Raw genomic sequence first — 23,690 nt, 5'->3', positions numbered from 1 at the left:
GGTGCACCTAAGTTATTGTTCTTATTGGAACAAGGAGGTTAGCCTGGCCTCTGATACATGGCTAGATCTACCTCGCAGCACCTTCTCTGTGAGTGACTGCAGTGTGACCTAGAGGAATGAGTCCCCTAGACAGGGGAGGAGGCAAATGAGTACAAAACAAATCTGGTCTATTTCTTGTTTTGATCCACTCCATCTATCTTTTACATCTTTGGCTGGCAGCAGACGGTGCAGAAGGACTGCAAGCCATCCACATCTCATGGCTGCTCGGCAGAAGATGGTACAGTACGACTGCTAGCCATTCTCATCTCTTGCCTGCCTGGCAGAAGATGGCACAGTACGATTGCTAGCCATCGTCATCTCTTGCCTGCCCGGCAGAAGATGGTACAATACGATTGCTAGCCATCGTCATCTCTTGCCTGCCCGGCAGAAGATGGTACAATACGACTGCTAGCAATCCGTATTGCCTGCCTGCTCACCATTAGACGGTTCAATACGACTGACTGCAGGACTAAAGAGAATGACCTGGTCAAGTCACCAAAAATTTAGTCCCTGCGCCCATGTCTGCCCAGGCGCTCCCAGCCGACGTGGCCAGGAGCACCTCGGACATGACGAGGACGGCTATCAGTCATACTGCACCGTCTGCTGCCAGAAGGCAATGGGTTGCTGCAACTGTGTAGCAATGCCGTACCGCGTCTGCCAGCACCCAGGAGACATACGGTGATGGTTACCTGAGCGGGCTCCATGCTTGCGGTGGTATGGCGTCCGCACAGGTAACTCAGGAAAAAAGGCGCGAAACGATTGTCTGCCCTTGCCTTCACAGAGGGAGGGAGGGAACGGGGGCCGGACAATATGTACCCAGAACCACCCGCGACAATGTTTTAGCCCAATCAGAGTGCTCCATTGGGCTGCTCTGGACAGCACTCTCAACTCAGATGCACGATTGTTTGCCGTTGCTCTGACGCAGGGAGGGGCGACTGAGGACACAGCTTACAGGGTTGACTTCATGGAGGGTTCCAATAAGAAATGGTGCACCTAAGTTATTGTTCTTATTGGAACAAGGAGGTTAGTCTGGCCTCTGATTGATACATGGCTAGATCTACCTCGCTGCACCTTCTCTGTGCGTGACTGCAGTGTGACCTAGAGGAATGAGTCCCCTAGACAGGGGAGAAGGCAAATGAGTACAAAACAAATCTGGTCTATTTCTTGTTTTGATCCACTCCATCTATCTTTTACATCTTTGGCTGGCAGCAGACGGTGCAGAAGGACTGCATGCCATCCACATCTCATGGCTGCTCGGCAGAAGACGGTGCAATAGGACTGCTAACAATCCATATTGCCTGCCTGCTCACCATAAGACGGTTCAATAGGACTGACTGCCGGACTAAAAAAAATGACCTGGTCAAGTCACTAAAAATTTAGTCCCTGCGCCCATGTCTGCCCAGGCGCTCCTGATCGACCTCACGCAGGCGACCAGGAAGACCTCGGACATGACGAGGACGGCTACCAGTCGTACTGTACCGTCTGCTGCCAGAAGGCAATGGGTTGCTGCTACTGTGTAGCAATGCCGTACTGTGTCTGCCAGCACCCAGGAGACATACGGTGACGGTTACCTGAGCGGGCTCCATGCTTGCGGTGGTATGGCGTCCGCACAGGTAACTCAGGAAAAAAGGCGCGAAACGATTGTCTGCCCTTGCCTTCACGGAGGGAGGGAGGGAACGGGGGCCGGACAATATGTACCCAGAACCACCCGCGACAATGTTTTAGCCCAATCAGAGTGCTCCATTGTGACTGCTCTGGACAGCACTCTCAACTCAGATGCACGATTGTTTGCCGTTGCTCTGACGCAGGGAGGGGCGACTGAGGACACGGCTTACAGGGTTGACTTCACGGAGGGTTCCAATAAGAAATGGTGCACCTAAGTTATTGTTCTTATTGGAACAAGGAGGTTAGCCTGGCCTCTGATTGATACATGGCTAGATCTACCTCGCAGCACCTTCTCTGTGAGTGACTGCAGTGTGACCTAGAGGAATGAGTCCCCTAGACAGGGGAGGAGGCAAATGAGTACAAAACAAATCTGGTCTATTTCTTGTTTTGATCCACTCCATCTATCTTTTACATCTTTGGCTGGCAGCAGACGGTGCAGAAGGACATATTGCCTGCCTGCTCACCATAAGACGGTTCAATAGGACTGACTGCCGGACTAAAGAGAATGACCTGGTCAAGTCACTAAAAATTTAGTCCCTGCGCCCATGTCTGCCCAGGCGCTCCTGATCAACCTCACACAGGCAACCAGGAGTACCTCGGAAATGACGAGGACGGCTACCAGTCGTATTGTACCGTCTGCTGCCACAAGGCAATGGGTTGCTGCTACTGTGTAGCAATGCCGTACCGCGTCTGCCAGCACCCAGGAGACATACGGTGACGGTTACCTGAGCGGGCTCCATGCTTGCGGTGGTATGGCGTCCGCACAGGTAACTCAGGAAAAAAGGCGCGAAACAATTGTCTGCCCTTGCTTTCATGGAGGGAGGGAGGGAAGGGGGGGACTGACGATATGTACCCAGAACCACCCGCGACAATGTTTCAGCCCCATCAGGCATTGGGATCTCAACCCAGAATTCCAATGGGCAGCGGAGACTGCGGGAACTGTGGGATAGCTACCCACAGTGCAACACTCCGGAAGTCGACTCTAGCCTCGGTACTGTGGAAGCACTCCGCCGAGTTAATGCACATAATGCACTTCTGTGGGGACAGACACACTCGAATATATAAAACCGATTTCTAAAAAACCGACTTCTATAAATTCGACCTTATTCCGTAGTGTAGACATACCCTAAGACTCCCTTTTTCTAGTGAGCCATGTGTGATAACAAGTTGTCAGCATCAGCCTTTGTGGAAGGATCTGGTAGTTCTTGAACGACAGAGTAAATCTAGAGGGAGAACGGGAAGCAGATAGTTTTGTTGCTGTTTCTGAAGAAACCTGTTTTTTTACAACCACTGGCATTCAAGTATTACAATGAGTAGTGCCTTAGAAAAACCCAGATTACTAATAATTATTAATCATCCTCATCCAATACTGATTCTCATTCATAGAATCATAGAATTTCAGGGTTGGAAGGGACCTCAGGAGATCACCTAGTCCAATCCCCTGCTCAAAGCAGGACCAATCCCCATTTTTTGCCCCAGATCCCTAAATGGCCCCCTCAAGGATTGAACTCACAACCCTGGGTTTAGCAGGCCAATGCTCAAACCACTGAGCTATCCCTCCCCCCAAAATTCTCTCCATTCTATTGTTTTAGACAAGTTCCAGAATTGTACCTGGAATTTAAACTCTCTAGCTGTAGGTTTCAGAGTAACAGCCGTGTTAGTCTGTATTCGCAAAAAGAAAAGGAGTACTTGTGGCACCTTAGAGACTAACCAATTTATTTGAGCATAAGCTTTCGTGAGCTACAGCTCACTTCATCAGATGCATACTGTGGAAACTGCAGAAGACATTATATACACAGAGACCATGAAACAAGAGGAGAGTGGGGTGGGAGGAGGTATTGTTTCATGGTCTCTGTGTATATAATGTCTTCTGCAGTTTCCACAGTATGCATCCGATGAAGTGAGCTGTAGCTCACGAAAGCTTATGCTCAAATAAATTGGTTAGTCTCTAAGGTGCCACAAGTACTCCTTTTCTTCTCTAGCTGTAGTTTCACTGGGGAAGGCTGTTCATTTGTTTTTATCACGCTTTTTTATTTTGTTTTGTTATGTTTTTTTTTAAGACTGGGGAACCATGAAACATAGTTGAGAAAAGCCATAGATTTGGAATATTTTAATAGAGTTTTACTATTTTTATTTCAAAAAAGCTTTTGACACCACACTTTGATGTAGTTGTAATTAATTAACTTCACTTTTTCTTGGTAGATTTTGAGTAGGGTGCATAGATTGATGCTGAAAGCAAGCATCTTAGAAATAAAATGTATACATCATTAAATATTATTATGCATTGTTTCTACATAACTTCTAAGTGGTTTTGTAATTTCAAATACAGAAAAGATAATACATTTCCAGTATTATAAACCCAACAATGTAGAATACATCAGGGCCACAGATGTTTTTAAGTACTGCCATTTTAGTTTGGTTTTATGAAAATAAACATTTTATTGTAAGGCTTTATGAAGCATCCTTCTTTCAATGCAAAATCTTTCAATTTGGCACTTTCCACTCTGAAGGGTGTAGAATTTGTAATAACTGGTCTCAAACTAGTGTGCCCTTTATAATATGGGTCTTCTCTTTATAATGTAAAATTGAGTGTTATCCCTGATGTTGATGACAGAAAAGGAAATTGAATTTTCACACTCATTTTTGAAAAGTTGACTTCCTAAGTCTGCTGTGGTGGCTCACCACCCAGACAAGCTCTGATTTGTACTTGGAAAGCATAATAGGACTGAACAATTATTGGAGGACTGTGCTCCATATGGGGCTAGCTGTTGGTGCTTGCAGTCAGGCATGTGGTCTGATTACTTTTTGTAGTTCTCATACAGGCTTCCTTCCTGCTGTCTGACCCCTTATTCTGTGTCTGCATCATCATAAACAGGATATCTGGTACCGAAAATTCCTCCCCACTCACATTGCAAGTGAAGTAAGGTTAATCTGAGGTGGTTCATCTCATCAAACCAAGCAGGACTATGAATTAAGATGAACCCAATCTCTTTCTGGTTTTCAACACAGAAAATTGAAAGGGTTTGGCAGAGGCCAGAGGAAAATGACTGAGCACTATTGAGCAATATCATTGCAGCACAGCAATATCATTGCAGTACCCTTTCAGTGCACTTTGTAGGAAGAAGGACAGAGGAAAAGGTAAGACTGACTTAATGAAACATAGAAGAAAATCCAGTCAAAAATCTGACTCATTCTTATTAAGAGATTTTGTATAATCCCACTATAGTGTCCTGCTGCTAGACTCTGATATCTCCACTCACTGGAGTAGTGCCCTTTTCATCATAGGAGTGGATCTTCCATCCTTAGAACTACTGTAATGGAACGCTGGTAGCTAATGAACACCAAGATTTGCATAGTCAGCCACAAAGAGAGCTGGTGGGAAATGTAGTTTATCTTCTGTAAATTTCTGAAGAAAGTTTATTTTAAGTTTTCATCAACGTTTTTCACAAACTTTTTTTCAGGTTTTCATTAACTGAGAACTGAAAAATTTTGGTTTTCAAAAACTGAAAACCACAAAGTTTTTGTTTTTGATTGCCAAAAACTGAAAAAAATCAGGGTTTTGTAATTGCAGATGAAAGCAGAAATTTTCTTTTGAACATTTCTTTTTAGCAAAAGGGCATTTCTCAGCAAAAATATTTTGGTGACTTGTCAACCAGCTTATAAGCATATGGCTCCAAATTCCTCCTTATAACTTTTCTTTACCTATCAGTCCTTACTACCCGGCATGGATTAGGTTGATAGTCACCTGTGACTACTGAAACTACTACTTATGCAAACCCACTTGTACCTACTGTTACCATATCTATGCACTTGCTTCCCACCCCCCTCATTTATCTTCTTATTTATCTGCTTATTGTAACTTATTGTTTAAATTCAAGCTGTGAGCTTTCTGGAGCCGGGATTGTCTGGGTTAGTTACTTGTAAGGTGTGTGACAAAGTTCCTGCTCTACCTTGGTGGGTCTTGCGCTTATTGGCGGATTTGCTTGCCTTGGAGCTTCACGGCAGCCCTCAGCTTGGCCGTTTTTCTGAACCCACAGTCCAGGTCGACTCCTCCTGTGTCTGACCAGGAGTTGGGAGGATTTGGAAGGAACCTGGGCCCGCCCTCTACTCTGGGTTCCAGCCCAGGGCCCTGTGGAATGCAGCTGTCTAGAGTGCCTCCTGGAACAGCTGTGCGACAGCTACAACTCCCTGGGCTACTTCCCTATGGCCTCCTCCCAACCAACACCTTCTTTATCCTCACCATAGGACCTTCCTCCTGGTGTCTGATAATGCTTGTACACCTCAGTCCTCCAACAGTCCGTGTTCTCACTCTCAGCTCCTAGTGCCTCTTGCTCCCAGCTCCTCACACGCACACCACAAACTGAAGTGAGTTCCTTTTTAAAACCCAGGTGCCCTGATTAACCTGCCTTAATTAATTCTAGCAGCTTCTTGATTGGCTGCAGGTGTTCTAATCAGCCTGTCTTAATTGTCTCCAGAAGGTTCCTGATTGTTCTGGTACCTTCCCTGTTACCTTACCCAGGGAAAAGGGACCTACTTAACCTGGGGCTAATATATCTGCCTTCTATTACTCTCCTGTAGCCATCTGGCCCGACCCTATCACAGGTGTTTAAAGGTGGGTGGCCTTAATCTCTGTTTGAGAGTTACTTTTAGGTGCTACCACAATAGAAATAATAATAATAGCTGTTGTATTTTTTTAGTGCATTTGGTGCACTTGAACTAGAAATGCTGTCCTTCTGTTACCATTAGTGTTGTTATTGTTATTAGTTATTTGTTTTAGGTAATGCTTTACTTTCCAAATGTACAAATAAGGTTTTATAACCTAGAAGAGGGTAGATTTTTGAAACAGCACAATAGTACTACCCATCCCTTTCCTCTCAAGATTTCTGTAGATCTTCACCAGTAATGCATTCTGTGAGTTTTGGGGATAGTAACAAATAATTTAATGAATAGGAGAAAACAGCCCAACAAATGAGGGTCAGGTGATCTGCTATGTTCAGTAATTTGGCCTTAACACTTCTATGGCTAATACGAGGCAACTAAGTGAGGAGAATAGATTACAGAATTTAAAGCAGATAGAAGCAGGAAGAGCTCACACCACACCAGCCATGCAGGAGGGGGAGTTATGGGAGTCAGTTGCTCCCCACATGCCAAGCTAAGGAGATGAGTGGCAGTTCTCCATCTGCCTTTCTAGAAAAGGGGATTCTACATGCCCTTCCTGCTCCCTCTTACTTTAGCCCATGCCTATGTGTTCAGGGAGAAAGAAGTTATTCCTGTTGGGAAGGGGCCACCACTCAAGTCCAGCTGTTATTACCAGTCTATTGTGTGTGATAATTGTCACCTCTTCATATTGAGCCAGGTGCTGAGTGGATGTAAGTCCCATGTGGCTCTATTGACTTTAAAGGAGCACAACAATTACACCAGCTAAGGATCCAACCTTTAATCATTTAATTATTTAATCATATTAACCAAGCTGTATATAGAGGCCCAGATCCACAAAGGTGCTTAGGTGTCTAAGTCCAAGTTCTAGGCACCATTGCAATCCACAAACCTCTGCTCAGCTGCTGCCTAACCTGTAGGTGCCTAAAGTCACTTGGCACCTAAATTTTCACTGAAAAAGTTTCCTAGGCACCTAACTTTTCTACCTATGAGCAAGTGCACTGCTGCCTTACTCTAGGCATCTGGATGCCTATCTCCTGCTTAACTCCCAATGCTTCCATGAACCAGGGAAAGATAGGGGGAGGAGCACCTATGTCATCCACAGGGCCCAATCCAGTAGGTGCTTTCAGAGGCTGTCTGCTGGCTCAGGTCCCATTCAAAATCTGATCAGAGAAGGAGTGGTGGTGGTGTCCATCTTATAATGAATAGTCCATGGGTTGGAGGACTCATGTGGGATGTAGGAGACCAGCTTTCAATTCCCCCTTCTGCTTCTTGGCGAGAGAGGATTTGAACAGGGATTTCCTATACCTCTAAGGAGCGTGCTCTAACTAACAAGCTATGAAATGTTTTGATGTGGGGCCTCCCTCAATCTCTTACTGAAACTGTTTCACTTTGGAGAAATACTTAGTCATTGGAGCAGAGCGATTGGACTCTGGGTCTTCCACCTAATCATCAGACTATAGAGTCATTATTTCTCCATTATTTATCCAAAATTAAACAACTTCTACAGGTAAGAATGCGGAAGCCTCCACATCAGATTGTCCCATAGCTCAGTGGTTAGAGTGCTCTCCTGAGAGTTGTGGGAGATGCCTGTTCAGATTTTTCTCTCTCTGAGCTGGGGGGTGGGGGGAAAATTGAACTTGGGTGTCTCGTATCCTGTTTGAGTGCTCTGACCGGAGGGCTAAAAGTTAAAGTGATCACCTCCTCTTCCAGTCATTTTGTGCAGAGTGAGGCAGGCACCTAACTTTCTCACAAGAAATGGCTTATGCACCTAAGCTGCCTGACTCCAGGAGAAGGATTCCTGGTTGGGGATCTCTAGCAGAGATAGGTGCCTCTCTTCAGCCCGGACTTAGGTGCCTAACTCCATGATGTCCCAGTGGCTAGTTTAGGCAGTTCCCAAACTAGTGTGCTAGCTTTTGTGGATTGCATTCTTAGGTCCCTCTCTACCCCATTCATTGCATAGAGAACCTAGACACCTAACTGCGGCTTTATGGATTGCAGTGTTGTTCCTGTGATTTTCTAGATACCTAAAAGTTATGCTCAGTGTGGCAGTACCTAAGTTCCTTTGTGGATCCAGGCCAGAAAAATGAGCTCTTCCCAACTGGCTGAGTTTTAAAGAGAACGGGCCAGATTCACTCTCAGCTAAACATGTTCCAAGCCTATAAATGAGTATGGTCCATTATGTGTAAAATAAATGTTTGAACTAAATGATATACCCACATATGATATTGATTTGGTTGGTATTCATTGGACTGTACATTCTCCATCTGCCTAAGTATCAATATTTTAAGTGCATATTTTGGTAATTTTTAGGGTACGTAACAATATAAGTAAAATCAAGTGTAACAAACTCTGGCATGCATAGAAGTTCAGTCATGGGATTTTGTTTAGCAGCTCAAAAATGTTTTGCTACATCTGGAAAAATATTGAACCAGATTTAACACTCAACAAGTGCATTGCCAGAAAAGCTGATTTTAGTATCTTTACAGCAATTTTTGGACCGTCAAGAGTGAGTGCTGGAGAATCAAAATAGTAACATTGATGCAAAGATGTTTAAAAACCTGTATTTGCAAAGGAGGTGAGCAGGGGAGAGGTTTCTAGTCCAGACTTTTTGCTAGAAATGATCATGGTTTTAAATTTATAGTAGCACCTGGATGGCCCAGTCTTGATATGGATGCCATTGGGGTCTACAAAAATATAGGGTGAGATTCTATACTGCTCCCGTAAGAGGCACAGCACAGAACTTTCAGCCTGGGAGGAGGGGGAATAAGGTAGTATGCTGAAGTGGCCCCTGGCATAACTTACACGGCCCTGAGCGGCTAACAGTGTTCCATCAATTTGTTCCCAGCCGCCTCTGGGCAACAGTGCTGCCCACAGTCTCTACATGCTGTGGCCCTGCCGTTACCACAGCTTCCTGTCCCTGTCCCTATGCCAGGGCTTGAGACGAGGTCTTTGGAGGACAGCCAGGGAAATTCTCCCCTAGCTGGATCTGGGGCTTTTAGAGCCACTCTGCGCTGCTCTGACCTTTTTACCCAGTGTAAATAGGCCAAAGAGTGGGTGAGAATCTCACCCATAGCGAGAGACCAAACATCTTACAATATAATTAAGACTAGATGCAACAAAATGAAGGGAATAGGGGAGGAAGGATGATGATAACAGTGAGGGAAACGTGATGGCATTATCTATATTGATAGCTGTTTGAAACAATTTTTGTATTTAAATAAATAAATATCAGCAAACATTGCTCCCAGCAGACCAGGACAAGTTAATTCTGGATGAGAATTTACCAGTCTTTGGTTATCTGCTAAGCTGTGAGAAAATACTGAAATCAGCCAGGGGGCAATGTAACTAGAAATATTTTTAAGTGCTCTATCGTTAAAATAATCGGTATGCGAGTTAAGCAAACATGTTCAGTTATCAGTCCAGCTCTCAGAATTCCAACCTCCACAGAACTCCAATCCAAGTCAATCTGGTAGAGTCTCATGCAATGACATAAAAATAACAAATATTCTGAATAACCCCAAATTAAACTGTTAATGTCTTGTTATGTGTTTCCTTACAGCTGGCTGCATTAGAGAGGCAGATCTTTGACTTTCTTGGCTTCCAGTGGGCTCCTATTCTTGGCAATTTTCTACATATAATAATTGTCATATTGGGTTTGTTTGGAACCATCCAGTTTAGGCCTCGATACATAGTTGTGGTAAGTCTCTCTTATTGACTTTGTGTTCATAGTAGGCTTTAAAACCTCTTAAATTACAAAATATATATTTTATGCTTGAAAACATATGAATGATCCTTTCTGCATTATCTTTTGAGGTCTCCAGTTATCCATCATTTTGAAACTTATGGCCCAGTAAATGAGATCTGGTTTTGAGGTATAGAAAACTATCCAGGGTAGTTAACCTGTAGAACTCACTGCCACAAATATAATTAGGCTTGGCAGAATTCAATTCTTACCTTTTTATAATTTCAAAGGATAATATCTATGTTTATTTTTAAGCACTTTGGTTTTATATTGATTAAAATGTTCACAAATGCAAAATTATGGGGTTTAAGCATTTATTTAATTTTTTGCAGTTACAGGAAATTATGCATGGGCAGACTATGGGGGAATGAGACAACAATTATTTAATGACAGTAGACGTTGAGATTAAAAAAGGTAAAGCATTATAGCCATTAAAACTTGTGACAAATTGTCAACATCACATGTCAAACTATACAAAGGAAATATCCTTAAATCAAACTCTAATAAGGTCTCAGACAGCACTTTTCTTTCTTTGTCTACCTGTAAATTTTGATTATTATTGTTGGACGTATTTTTTCATCACTCTGTGCGTGTGTGGTGAAATCGACGGTTACTGACATTCACTAATAAAAAATCTAATCCTTCCATGCCTAAACACAATTAAGGCCAACATCTTCATAGGATTCAAAAAAGGGATTAAACATTTATATGGATAATGAGAATATCCAGAGTTAGACTAGACTGAAAAAAAAACCTGAGGGCTATCAATTGTCATATTTTTAGCCATAAGATAGCCTGTAGCTGACAGGAATTGGCGAAAAAATTATTTATGGGCTAGTTATTTCAAAACTATCCAATATATAGTTTCACCTTTCTGTTAAACAACTGGTACTGGCGACTCTTGGATCCAAGATATTAGACTAGATGCACCTCTAGCATGATGCACTATGCCAGTTCCTGCATTCCTATAATCACACAGAACACTGACTCCTGAGATGACTTTCTTCCAGTTGTCTCTAACTTTGCCAATAGCTGTTGTATATTATGGGTCTGATCCTAAACTGGTATAAATTGTCACCAAGGACCTGCCCCTGATGTGTGTAACTTGAAGTAAGATATATTACCTCTGAGAAACATACAATCTCAATCCAGCCAGGAATCAAAAATTCCAGTGTTGATTCCTGTAACTTTTTGTTATTTCTAAAAAAAAAAAAGGGGGGGGGGGCCTCCCCTGAGAAAAAAGTGGTCTGAGTGTAACATTGAGGTTTTTTATACTCACTTTTGTTAAACTTCATGAACATTTATAAAGAATTTAGAAGGGAGTGATAAAAGTATTATTTTGCACTTTTATCTAACACTTCCTTTGGAGAATGGTGCTTTACAGACATGAATGTATTATTCTCCCATTATTTTGCCCATTTAGATGTGAGAAAACTGAGGCACAGAAAGATTAAGGGTATATCTACACATGGAGCTGGGGCGGGGGGGGCGTGATTCCCAGCTCGAGGAGACACTTATACTGGCTCAGTGAGAGCTAGAGAGCTAAGAGTAGTAGTATACCCACAGTAGCATGGGCAGTGGCTCCGGCTAGCCACGCAAATACATGCCCATGGGCTCCAGACAGGTCTGTACTCAAGGCAGCTGAGCTAGCCCCTTTTGCCACTCACCACTGCCAATGCTTCTGAGACTACACTACTATTTTTAGCGTGCTGGCTTGAGCTAGAGCGAGTATGTCTCCTCGAGCTGGGAATCACACCCGCAGCCCTAAGTGTAGACATACCCGTAGTGTCTTGCTCAAAGTTACACAACAGGTCTGGGGGCAGAGGCAGAAATAATCTCCTGAGCCCCCAGTCCCAGCACTAACCATGCATCTTCCCCTGTTAAAACTCTTTCTTTTTGTTCAGCATAAAAGATGAAATGCAGCACATTAACCAACTGTTTCTTTATATTATTTTTAGTATAAAAGTACATTTTAAAGGCAACATTTATAAAAAGTTGTTTTATAACTAGAGATGCAAAACTCCATAAATAAAAAGGTTTGCATCCTTGCTCTGTCTGATTCATATCAAGGTCTTGAACCTGGGTTTCATAGAATCCTAGAATATCAGGGTTGGAAGGGATGTCAGGAGGCCATCTAGTCCAACCCCCTGCTCAAAGCAGGACCAATCCCCAATTTTTGCCCCAGATCCCAAACGGCCCCTTCAAGGATTGAACTCACAAGCTTGGGGTTAGCAGGCCAATGCGCAAACCACTGAGCTATCCATCCCCCGACAAGCCAGCAGAGCACTGGGCTATTGGCTAGTGGGGCTCTCTTACTCTCCTTTGTTGGAGCTGGTCCACTTGGTGCAATAATTAAATATTCAGTAGGCTAGCAAGAAACTGATTCTATAGCCTGATGATATGATATTTACCTGGGATGTGACTGGTACAGGTTCAAGTCCCTGGTACACAGCAAGGTCTTGGACTAATGTCTCCCATATGCTAGATGAATGATTGGCTGTGCTGGTTTGAGTTGTTCTCTCTCTCTTTGGTTTTGACTGGAAATTCCATTCTAAACCTGAGAAACATACCCAACAAAAGTGTAGTCAAAATGGATACATTTCAGTGAATATTTTCTGTTTTGATGAATCAGCATTTTTGACAAAAAGCTGTTTTGACAAAAAATTCCTGCCCAGCTCTACCCATAAAGCAGTTTGCTTGGACTGTCATTGTCTGTGTGCACTGTGGTATTACTTACTTTATTTACTCAGTCTTTACTCAGACAAAACTACCAGTGAAGTGACAGGCTCAGATCCTTAAATCCTACATAGCCTCCCCCACAAAAGTCCATGCTCCTTCAGAAGCTGTGCTTCCTGGGGCTTTGCCGTTTGCAGCTGTCCCCAGATTCCTCAAAGGGATCCACAGTATGGAAGCATGCTTGTTCATACAGCTCTGGGTTATATTAACTTGTGATATGTTCCACTGTGAGCTAAGCAAGAGACAGTGAAGGAGTCCAGCCCAAGGGATGAGGTTTGCCTGTCAGATTCTAAGATCTGATTATATCACAATTCAGGGCCATAGGGGTAAAAATGGAGTTTGCTGACAATCAGACTGGTTATTGGCAACCCAAAATCTGGTTATTACAAATATATAATAAGGGCCTGATTTTCAAAGATAGCTAGGTGCTTAAAGATATAGCTAAAGACCTAGTGGGATTTTCTAAAGGGATTTAACCACCTAACTCACTTAGGGACTTCTGAAAATCCCACTAGGAATTTAACTGCATCTTTAGGCACTTTAATGCTTTTGAAAATCTGTCCCTAAGTCCCTTAGTGACAGATATTACACATTAGAACAAGGACTCAACTCAACTGACTTAGCAGAGGAAATATATTGAATCAGGCTTTCGGAGTCATCTTCTCTTATTGACTCAAATCCAGGAGCTGACTTAATCAGATCCAGTCTAACTGGAAAAGCAACCAAATATTTCAGGAAAAAAATGTAGTAGTGTATATTGTGTTCCCTGATGATTTTCACTGCAATTAATTTGCCCTCTATGTCTACCTGATCCTATCTAAGGAAAGAATGTAAAGTATTTAGAATTTCATATCAATTCCTAATAGACACCGATCCATAGTATGTGTGTGTATATATATATATGTATGTGTGTAGATTTTATTTGTAATATTATTGTATAATATGTTTTCCAGAGGCTTTGAAGGACCTGCTTTGTCCTCAGCATGAGACCTTTAATAGATCAAGCCTTTGTGTGTAAGGGAGGCTGTGACTAGTGCTTTTTCTGTGCCTAGATCATTTACAGTGAAGTTCCCACCCTGCTCCCTCTGTAATGCTCTTCACACACAAATTTTACATTTACCGTATTGCAGAATTGTGAAAGAAATGAATACATGTGTTAAATGTTTGACTTAACAAAAGCAAGGTAAATCAGAGTGAAGGCTGACACTGCATCTTTTAAAACTCTCAAGTCTGAGTATGACTGCACATAAATTGTTGTTATTACATGAGTAATTCTTCTCTTCTTCTATCTCAGAAATGCCTCCTAAATAAGTTTAGCTTCAGAGAGTGCCAGATTAGTACTTAACTTAGTCAAGGAAAGGACCAAACAGGAAAATGTGGCTTGCCTCATACTCTGAAGGTTGTAAAACTTGGGCTGAGACTGATCTCCAGCAAGAGCTAATTCCTGCTGAGACCCTTCCTCTGAGAAAACCCTGGCCCTGTCTCTCAGACCTCCACCCTGCTGACTGACACTTGAAGCATCTCTGCTGATTGCAATTGTTCTACCAGGTCAGGGAAAGAGCTATTATCTAAGGTGCTGTGGTATTTAATTTAGATGGAATAAATGGGCCCAAAATGTCAGAGGTGTTAACATAACCCAGTCATGCTTCAAACTTAAACAGTTTCAAACAAGGTTCGGGGTTTGGTATACAGAGGCCTCAGCCTGCTTAGTACGATGGCAAACACAACATTAAAATTCTTACTAAAGACACAGAAAAGAGGGGAAAATAGCTAAAGCGTTTGAAATGTAAACTATTAAATCAGGCTTTCATTTTCACTGCCCTTTTTGTTCCCTTTCCCGTTAGCTGGCGAGAGTTTTTAGGAGAAAACCCCTTGTTGGACAATCTTTTAGATGGTATCAAAGATGATAATAACTGCCCTTTTTGAGAAAAAGAGAGTAAGTCAGTTGAGATGTGCTGTCCTTGTTGCTGCTGCTGTTAGCGTTTCCTAAAAGATGAACACGCGCAAAAATGGGGAGAGAAGAACAGCAAAGATAGAAAATGCAGCTCTGGTCCATGCTGCTGACTTTCACTTGCAACCTGCCAGCTGGAAAAACACAGGCACAATACACAGTCTCATCAACCACTCTGAGATCTGGCAAACACCAGCATCAGGATGTTCAGGGCTTTGCTTTTAGTTGGATCTTTCTGGTCACAAGCTTACAGTAATGCTGCAAAATATACAGTCTTGGCCATCTAAGCCAGGCTTTTATTAGACAGAAAGCATAAGGAGAGTGATAGAAAGAGAAGAAATAAGGGGGGGGCACGGAAAGGACACATGGATGTGGAGGGGAGAGACAAAGTATTAACATCCCAGTCGGTATTCAGGATTTAGATGGAGCTACTAGAGGTGGTGATGTCATCTGGGTCCTCGGACTGGCCCATTTTGATCAGGACATCTCTCAAGATCAAGATGACAAAGGTCTGGGGTCCCAGGAGATGGTAAGGTGGCAGCCATGATGGTGAAATTCACTCCAGTAGCCATTTTTTCTCTGCAAAGTTTCTTTCTTTAAAGACTGAAAAATGGGAGTGGTTGGCAAAATAGCCCATCCCCTCATTATTTGTCCACCAAATGTATCCATTTTCTGAAACACCAGTTTTGGTTTATAGATTTTTCAGTTTCACACTTTTCTTGCTTACCAAGCACGATCTTAACATAACCTTTGAGTTATTTCAGCAGGTCTTTTTGTTTTGATTAATTCAGTCTTTTTGTTTCACTTTTGCATCTTTTCCCATTAACATTTGTTGTTATAGGTTATTGTGTCGTCTTATGAACTTACACTCACTTTTCACTGCTGAGCTCACAATTAGGGTAAATTTGTAGGCCCAGTTATTACAACAGTATCCAGGTCACAGGTCTTTCAGGTCCTTGATCATGAGGACCAATATCCTGAAATGGACCTTGAATTCAACTGGCCCCCAACGTAGTGTTAAGTTTATTAATAATTGTGGCATGTTCTTGTTTCTTTGCCCAATTTGGCAAAGAGGTTGCTACATGCTGCTTCTGGGTGCCCTTCACAATTGGCCCAGCTGACACATGTTGCGGTAGATGCACTATTGCCTTTAAGGCAGCAGTTTTTGCAAAAGGGTATTAGGAGGGTCACAAGATGAGGGGGGAAAGAAAATGTGAGAAAGCTTCTAAGCAAACAGTGTTAGGGACAGTGAAGCAGCATTAACTGCAACTGAAACAACAGAGCACTCTCACAGCATCTGTGGCAACATGCCTTCTCTGGTCACTGGCTCCATGTGGAGGATGCAGGAGCCAATGTGGTGAGATCAGAAAGTGGGGTGGCAGGCACGTGAGGTGGCAGGCCAAATAAAATGATCTAGTGGGCTGGATGTGGTCCCCAGGCCACTAGTTCACCATTCCTTTTTTTTTTCTTTGGTTTGGTGGTCAGGGGAGCCTCTCAAATGGGGGCCCAGTGCAAGTGCACTGAATGCACATTAGTTAATCTGGGCCTGGCTACCCATCCGTAGTTTTCAAAGTAGACTATTAAAATGGGGTGTTCATTTGTGCAAAGGCAACCTGAATACTAAGTATCGGGGGTCGCATTAACAGAGGTGAGTGCAAAGGGGATCACGCCATAAGAAGGCTTGGGAAACACTGCCTTAACATGATGAAAGCAAGGATCATGTGGCCAGCGCTGCACCTGCAAGAAAAGGCACAATCCCATGGGCTTCCAGGATGGAAGAAGTCATGTCCAGCCATCACTTCTGTGTAATGTTCTGCAAAGGTCTGAGACCCTTAGTGCAACCTAGCCAACCGATGGTGAGAGAAAGATGGAATGGAATGACAGCCTTAACTCTGAATATTTTGCTCACCTTAAGTCAAAAAGTTCCATTATTTTACCTCTTTTTTGGTATTAACTTCTAATTTAAATACATCTCAGAAAACAATCCACCGTGTCATTTAGCAGATATAACATTTATGACACTTGAAAACTTTGTGGATGAGATTAATCTGGCCAAAGTTCCCGGTGGGCATCAAAATGAAAAACTGGTTCATAATTTTCTTATATTAGCTCATTTGAAAATTTTTACAAATATTAATTTGCAAAGAACAAAGAAGAACTAAATTTGAATTCTAACCCACAATGTAATATACTAATCACACAGCTGTGATGTTACACCATGGTCCATTTCTCTGTACATTCTTTTCCTTTCTTCACAGAACTCCCCATAGCTAGCAATATTTCTAAGCCGTTAGAATCAATTAATAATGCTAACGGAATACTTGTTAAAGTTTTTTTTTTCTAGCACTGTGATGAAATTGAAAAACACTCAAAATGATGAGTCATATGGTTAAGACGGTGCAAACCTGGCCCAGCTCAGCATAAATGTATTATTGTACAATGAGATGTGAAAATAAAACACTTTAACCTAAACTGAGAGTGGATCTAATTCACTTAATTTACTCTATTAAATAATATGATACATGAGGTGCTGTTATAGCTTGGTGATGTGTGCAGTATAAACACCTAGAGAGAGTTAGATTTAAAACAGAAAGGAATTAGGACATATAGAAATTCCATATACATTGATCAAGGAAAAGTAAATTCCACACAGAACCTTACAGCTTCAAAATATTTAGGTATTCAAAGCTGCTGTGTGAATATAATACTTTGGTAAATCCTGCACTGACAGTATTCATGTTCTATCATATTGCCTTGTTCTATGATTCCCGCTCATCTCTCATAAATTGAGTTGGGCTCTATCAATACTTTTGATACCTCCAGGGCACACCTAGATGTACGACTCTGTAGTTGTCTCTCTTCCCTTGAATTAGCACTGAGCCAATATGCTGTTCTAGAGTCAGGGACACTGTGTTACCGGAGGTACTGCATTTCAGATGAGATATAAAATTGAATGGCTATCTATGGCCATTTTTCATAAAAACTAAAGTATTAATCTCAGTATCCTAGCCAAATACGAACGCTGGAATGTCCTACCTTTCGGTTGCACGCTTTTTGTCCTAAACTCCTTAGTGGCACTGTACATTGTTAAACGGTTGCTATGTTTTACTCCAAAAATGGCTGCAATTCACTGGGGGATTAAATGTAATTTCTGTATCAGTTTAAATATGCAAAATGCTTTGAGAACCCTCAGAATGAAAGGAGCTATATAAATGTGCCCTTATTATTATATTCGTTTGTACATATTTATAGATATAGGTCTGAGACAGAATTGATATGTATATAATAGCAGAATTTCAAAAGAGAAAAAGAAACAAATTTAAACAAGCAAGTCTCCCTCATGAAATATTTCACACAGAGCTAGTGGCCTATTAGTAAGGTTGCCCGAGGTTTCCCATTATACGATCCTATTTGCAGTTGCTTATAACTTTTCCAGATGTTAACTATTTGGGCTGAAATTGTCTGTGATGGGTGTCCACCTCAGGCTGAATTTATTTGGGAAATTTCAAGCAACACATTTCTGGAAATGAAGTTGGGGGAACAGGCTCAGATCTTGCAGGATTTGTCCTGGTAGGAAGTATGAAGCAGCTGTCCCATTACTACTAAATATCAGGTGACATGTTAATGTAGACACGTGCAGTTCTCTAATATGGTTTTAAAAAATGGATTTCCCCTGCCTATTTTGAAATCTGCTTTTGTGAACCATTATGGCTAAACCTGAGTAAGATGCTGGCACATTGGTATTAGCTGCTCTGTGCACCGAAGTACCCATCACATCACAACTTGGTGACTGCATACATATACATCAGTTATTGCCTTTGATATAGAGTCTATAGTGATGATAATGACAATATCCCATTTAAGTAAATAATGATGATAAAAAGCCAAAACCTTTACTGCAGATAGACTACAGTAATTTTAACAGTTTTATTGCTGTTTAAATAAAAGGTTAAAAGCAGGCCTCAGGTAGTACACTGATCTTCTCTGTAACATACAGGAGATTGGCCAGGTCTGTTACTCTTACTTTGTACAGTAATTCTGTTCCATTTATGTAATAGTTATCCTACAGACACATGTGTACTGTACATTATAACAAATTAAATTTAACGAACTAACCTGTTTTGTGTATAGAAGCCACGGAAGTACAGGGTCTATGAAAAAGATCAACCCCGTTCATATGAATCTTTTCATTATAGATCTCAGGGAGGAAGAGGAAGAAGGAAACATAATGAAAATTGTACAACAAAGTCAAACTAGCTGTACCATTGGAATAGAAAAAGAATCTGGCATATTCGAGATTAGGGTATTGGGTTTTAGAGAGTATATTGAGGCAAAACAAGCATGTTATCCTGAGCAGGTCACAGCAAATTAGACTCTCAAAGCTCCTAAGTGCAATTCTCCATTGTAAAGTTTTAAATGTAAAGTGGCAGTGCCATTGCAGCGTCTCATTACACAGTTTAGTTGGGTGGAGCTCCAGCATTGCTTCTTGTGCAATTAACTCTTCATACATAAATGGTTCTAACATTTGGATAGCTAATTGTGCAAAGTTTCACAATACCACATAGGGAAATTGTGCATTCCCATTGTAAACAGCATCTGGATAGTAATAAAAATACTTAGGATGAACAAATTGATTTCCCAGTCATGCAGTGTGCTCTGTGTGAGCAGATCCCTGCACCAGCATGGAGTGCCAGGGACCCCAGAGGAGATCCATGTAGCCTCAGAAGTCCATCTCCCCAGAGCTCATTGTAGGGTCATCGCCTAAGTTTCTTGCTACCTTTAAATTCACAATGCCAAATTGAACTGTGGTGTAAGTTGGTGCAGTGCCACTGATTTCAGTGGAATTATACCCGTTCATGCCAGTGCTGAATTTGTTCTGCTGTCTACTGCTTAGCAAATATGAGGAAAAAAACAAAAAACAAACTGGTCTGTCATGGTCAGTTGAAAATATACCATAGCATCTTGTTAAGATACCTTTTACTGGAAGAAAGTTCATGGAGAGTAAGCTCAGCTTTAATTTCACCTGCCTGATGATTTCAAATGACATCCAAATATCAGAGAAACTCAATAGATAAGGTCATATCTTTCATTGGAGCAATTTCTGTTGGTGGAAGGGACAAGTTTGTGAGCTTCACAGAGCTTTTCTTCAGGTCTGGGGACTGGTAAGCTTGTCCCTTTCTCCAATATAAGTTGCTCCAATAAAAGATACAAACTCACCTATCTTGTCTCTCTAATATCCTGGGACCAACATGGCTTCAAAAACACTGCAAATCCATGCATCAGACTAATGGGGCTTCTTGTTTGTTTGTGGGTTTTTTCCTACTTCTTTCCTTTTAACATTTAGCAGGGTATAGCACTTGAAAAACAGACTCCAACGAGAGACTGCTGAATTGGAATTAATTTACAAACTGGACACCATTAAATTAGGCTTGAATAAAGACTGGGAGTGGATGTGTCATTACACAAAGTAAAACTATTTCCCCATGTTTGTTTTTCCCACCTACTGTTCCTCACACGTTCTTGGAAACTGCTGGAAATGACCCAGCTTGATTATCACTACAAAAGGTTTTTTTCTCTCCTGCTGGTAATAGCTCACCTTAACTGATCACTCTTGTTATAGTGTGTATAACACCCATTGTTTCATGTTCTCTATGTGTGTGTGTGTATATATATATATATATATCTTCCTACTGTATTTTCCACTGCATGCATCTGATGAAGTGGGTTTTAGCCCACGAAAGCTTATGCTCAAATAAATTTGTTAGTCTCTAAGGTGCCACAAGTACTCCTGTTCTTTTTGTACAGTTCTGGGATTTCCAGCAACAGAGCTGAATAATGATATACACATGAGTCAAAAATGCATAAAAAACAGTGATCAAGTCAGCATTCTGGAATTAACTGGTATCAGTAGGCTAGTCTAACATCATAAACATAAATCTGATTTTTATTGGTATGTATTTAGAGCAGGAGAGAATATTGGATTTATAATTTGTTATGGTTCTTAGGGGACTTGAGCCAGGAGAACTCTGTTTCTGGACTCTCCCTGTTTGTTGGTTCTTAGAATAACTATATTTATTGATATATTTTCTAAAAAAAAGTATTGAGCTGCTCAGTATAAAGCCTTTCCATCTTCACATTTTATTTTTCTTTCTTTTTTGCTGTCATCTGACTTTTTGTCTAGTACACGGTGTGGACTGCCCTCTGGGTCACCTGGAATGTTTTCATTATCTGCTTCTATTTGGAAGTAGGCGGGCTTTCTAAGGTAGGTCCCTTATAATTCTTGAGGGTTGTGGGGGAGCAAATGATTGTACTTTGATAGCAACAATGCTAGAGTGTTCTAAATTACTAGATCCAGGAGAAAAATTAGTGTGCTCTTTTTACATGTAATCAGAGCTTCAAAGGTTGTTTTTTTTCTAGCTAGAACTCCAGTATATCAACTTGTCTGTAGTAGTAAATATTCATAGGTTGGAAATAAGTAAATGTAAGTAAACTGAACATCTGTGTCTCTCTAAAGTAAAGCTTGCTGCTGAATCCACTTTATCAGGTTGACGGTTATTTTGTTAAAAAAACATACAATATCTCTTTAGCAGATGCTTTGAATTAGTACATGAAATATGGTCCTGAATGTTCTGGGGCTGGTTTGGAAGCAGATAAAGACATTGATTAACAAGGTTAATGCGACAACTTGTTGAGCAAATTGGTCTCAGTGTAAAAATTCTAATTCAGTAAAACAAAATTGCACAAGAAAAGATGACGTTTTTGCACATATGAGTCAAGCTTCCCTTTACTGTGTACTCAGTATTTTAGTTTGCTGAGTCCTTTTTCAAAGTCCTGATTAGAGCAGAAGTGTTTGCTGGAAGCATCAATGTACATATTACTTTCATACCATGTAGCACTTATGTTGATATGGTTTATAGTTAACCACATTGTATCCACAGTGACTTCTGTACAACATCCTCTGATTTTCATCCTAGCATAACAAACTCAACAAAATCAATTTATTTGCCATATTCATATGAACATGATCTAGAACACTTTTTCATGCTGTAACCCATTAACACAAAGGAAAAACATTCTTAGAATTAGTGTGGCTACTAACATTCTCAGACTTGGCAATATTAAGTACATGGCTGTGAATTCATACTATTATCTTATAAAAGTACAAACTTCAACTGGCTAACATGAGATCATTTGTGGTTTAGATCCTTTATTATTAATCAGGAAAAGTCATCATAGTATTTGTCAAACAAAAGATCTGGTGAAGTCCATTTTATAACAAAGAAAACGTAATTTAATCACGCAGTAAGATATCCATTGAAAATTTGCTTCAGTATATCCAGCGATGGGCTTCTCTTTGTTTGTTGATTAAACTTTTAAATTAGAAGCTGTAGCTATTCTTCTCCCATCTGCAAATATGCTTTCTTTCTAAAAGAGATGCTGCAGCTCAACCAGGAGTTTCGGGGTTGATGCACGAATTACTGGGCTGATGCTATGCAAAAGGTCAGACTAGATGTTGATACTGATCCTTTAAAATCCATGAATCTATGAAATGAATATAGACATCACACATAATATCCCACAAGAATGATAGACTGGTAATAAATCACCAATATAATTTTTCTTTACTACTTAGACTTTAGCATTAAAGTGACCACAAGTTAAGAAAAGTTTATTTTTATATCAGTTGTGTGATGACCTTCGCTGCTACTTTTTACCAATTGCCTAGAAAACAAAAGTATATTACGAAGAATTTTAATACTCTAAAGTCTGATCCTTAGCTCCTCAAAATCAATAGTAGTCTTTCCATTGACTTCAGTGACCTTTTGATCAGGTCCTTAGTGATGGCTGTGTTAAAAACAGCATATGTGAATTAAAAACATTAGCCATTCAGTTTCACCATTGTACTCCAATTTTGGGTGGTCTTACTAACAGTGTATGATAAATCACAGTGTAGTGGAATAATATCACAATTTTACTACTCAAAGGATTTAAAAAAATATTATTTTAAATTCTTGCTACTTAGGCTAACTTTCTATGTCTGTTAGAATTCTTACATCATGGTCTAGAACTATTAGAATTTCAGAAGTTGTTTTAGAACAAAGAGATGTGGAACATATTTTCCCTATTACAGTCAGTTGGGGTTTCACAGTGGACTTCAATGCGAGCAATATCTGGCTCCAAGTTTGCAATACAGTAAATTAATATAGTGAGGGAATTCATATTCTCCAGTGAGCTCAGCACTCATGGCACACTCCCTGTCAGTACCTGCCCTGGGCCGGGGAAGCTACTGATTCAACCAGCAGACCAAATTCGGTGATGAATCCTGGTCACGTGCCACCTGAGGCACATTGCACATATGCTAAAAAGAATGATAAAACAATCAAAGCTTTCCAAATTTGCAGACAGTTCTGTGGCTATGTGGAAGGTTAGAGACAAAGTTATAGATGCATTCATGGGCTAGATCCTCAGCTGGTGTATAAAGACATAGCTACATTGATTTCAATAGAACTATATTGTTTATACCAGCTGAGGATCTGGCCTTTATAATAAATAGTACTCTGTGCCACAAGAGCTAAAGACTCTATAGAAATTAAATTCCCAAAGGAGAACTAATGTAATACTTACTTCAAAAGCTACAAGGATGGGGCTTTAAAGTTATTTCCTAAACAAAACAGTGTGAATTGGAATATGGACTGATCACTCCTGATGAAAACCAAACTACATCTGGAGCCCAGTTATTCCATCTGGTGCATGACACACATTTTATAATGGTGCAAATTATATCTAATAATCTCCAAAAGGGAGCACGTTTTACAAAAAGGTGCTATTTTACAATGAGAAATTATTATAAAGGCCTATTGTAGTGCTAATGTCTTCTGTCTTTGATAAAAAAATTAA

At 40.9% G+C, this 23,690-nt stretch overlaps 1 protein-coding gene across 5 annotated transcripts in view; it reads left to right on the top strand.

Annotated features, from left to right (window-relative positions):
* The window catches only part of NKAIN3 (sodium/potassium transporting ATPase interacting 3), a 521,250-nt gene that overhangs the window by 222,250 nt on the left and 275,310 nt on the right, over positions 1–23,690 (top strand). For all 5 annotated transcript variants that reach the window (XM_074944316.1, XM_074944314.1, XM_074944313.1 and 2 more), the window contains exons 2-3: positions 9,923–10,060; positions 20,974–21,054. In XM_074944316.1, the coding sequence (XP_074800417.1) occupies positions 9,923–10,060; positions 20,974–21,054 (219 nt within the window). The remainder of the gene's footprint in view (positions 1–9,922; positions 10,061–20,973; positions 21,055–23,690) is intronic.

The sequence above is a fragment of the Natator depressus genome, chromosome 2 (assembly GCF_965152275.1).
Source record: "Natator depressus isolate rNatDep1 chromosome 2, rNatDep2.hap1, whole genome shotgun sequence".
Classification (NCBI taxonomy): domain Eukaryota; kingdom Metazoa; phylum Chordata; order Testudines; family Cheloniidae; genus Natator; species Natator depressus.
The sequence above is the reverse complement of the archived record's forward strand: the minus strand, read 5'-3'. Positions and strand labels throughout refer to the sequence as shown.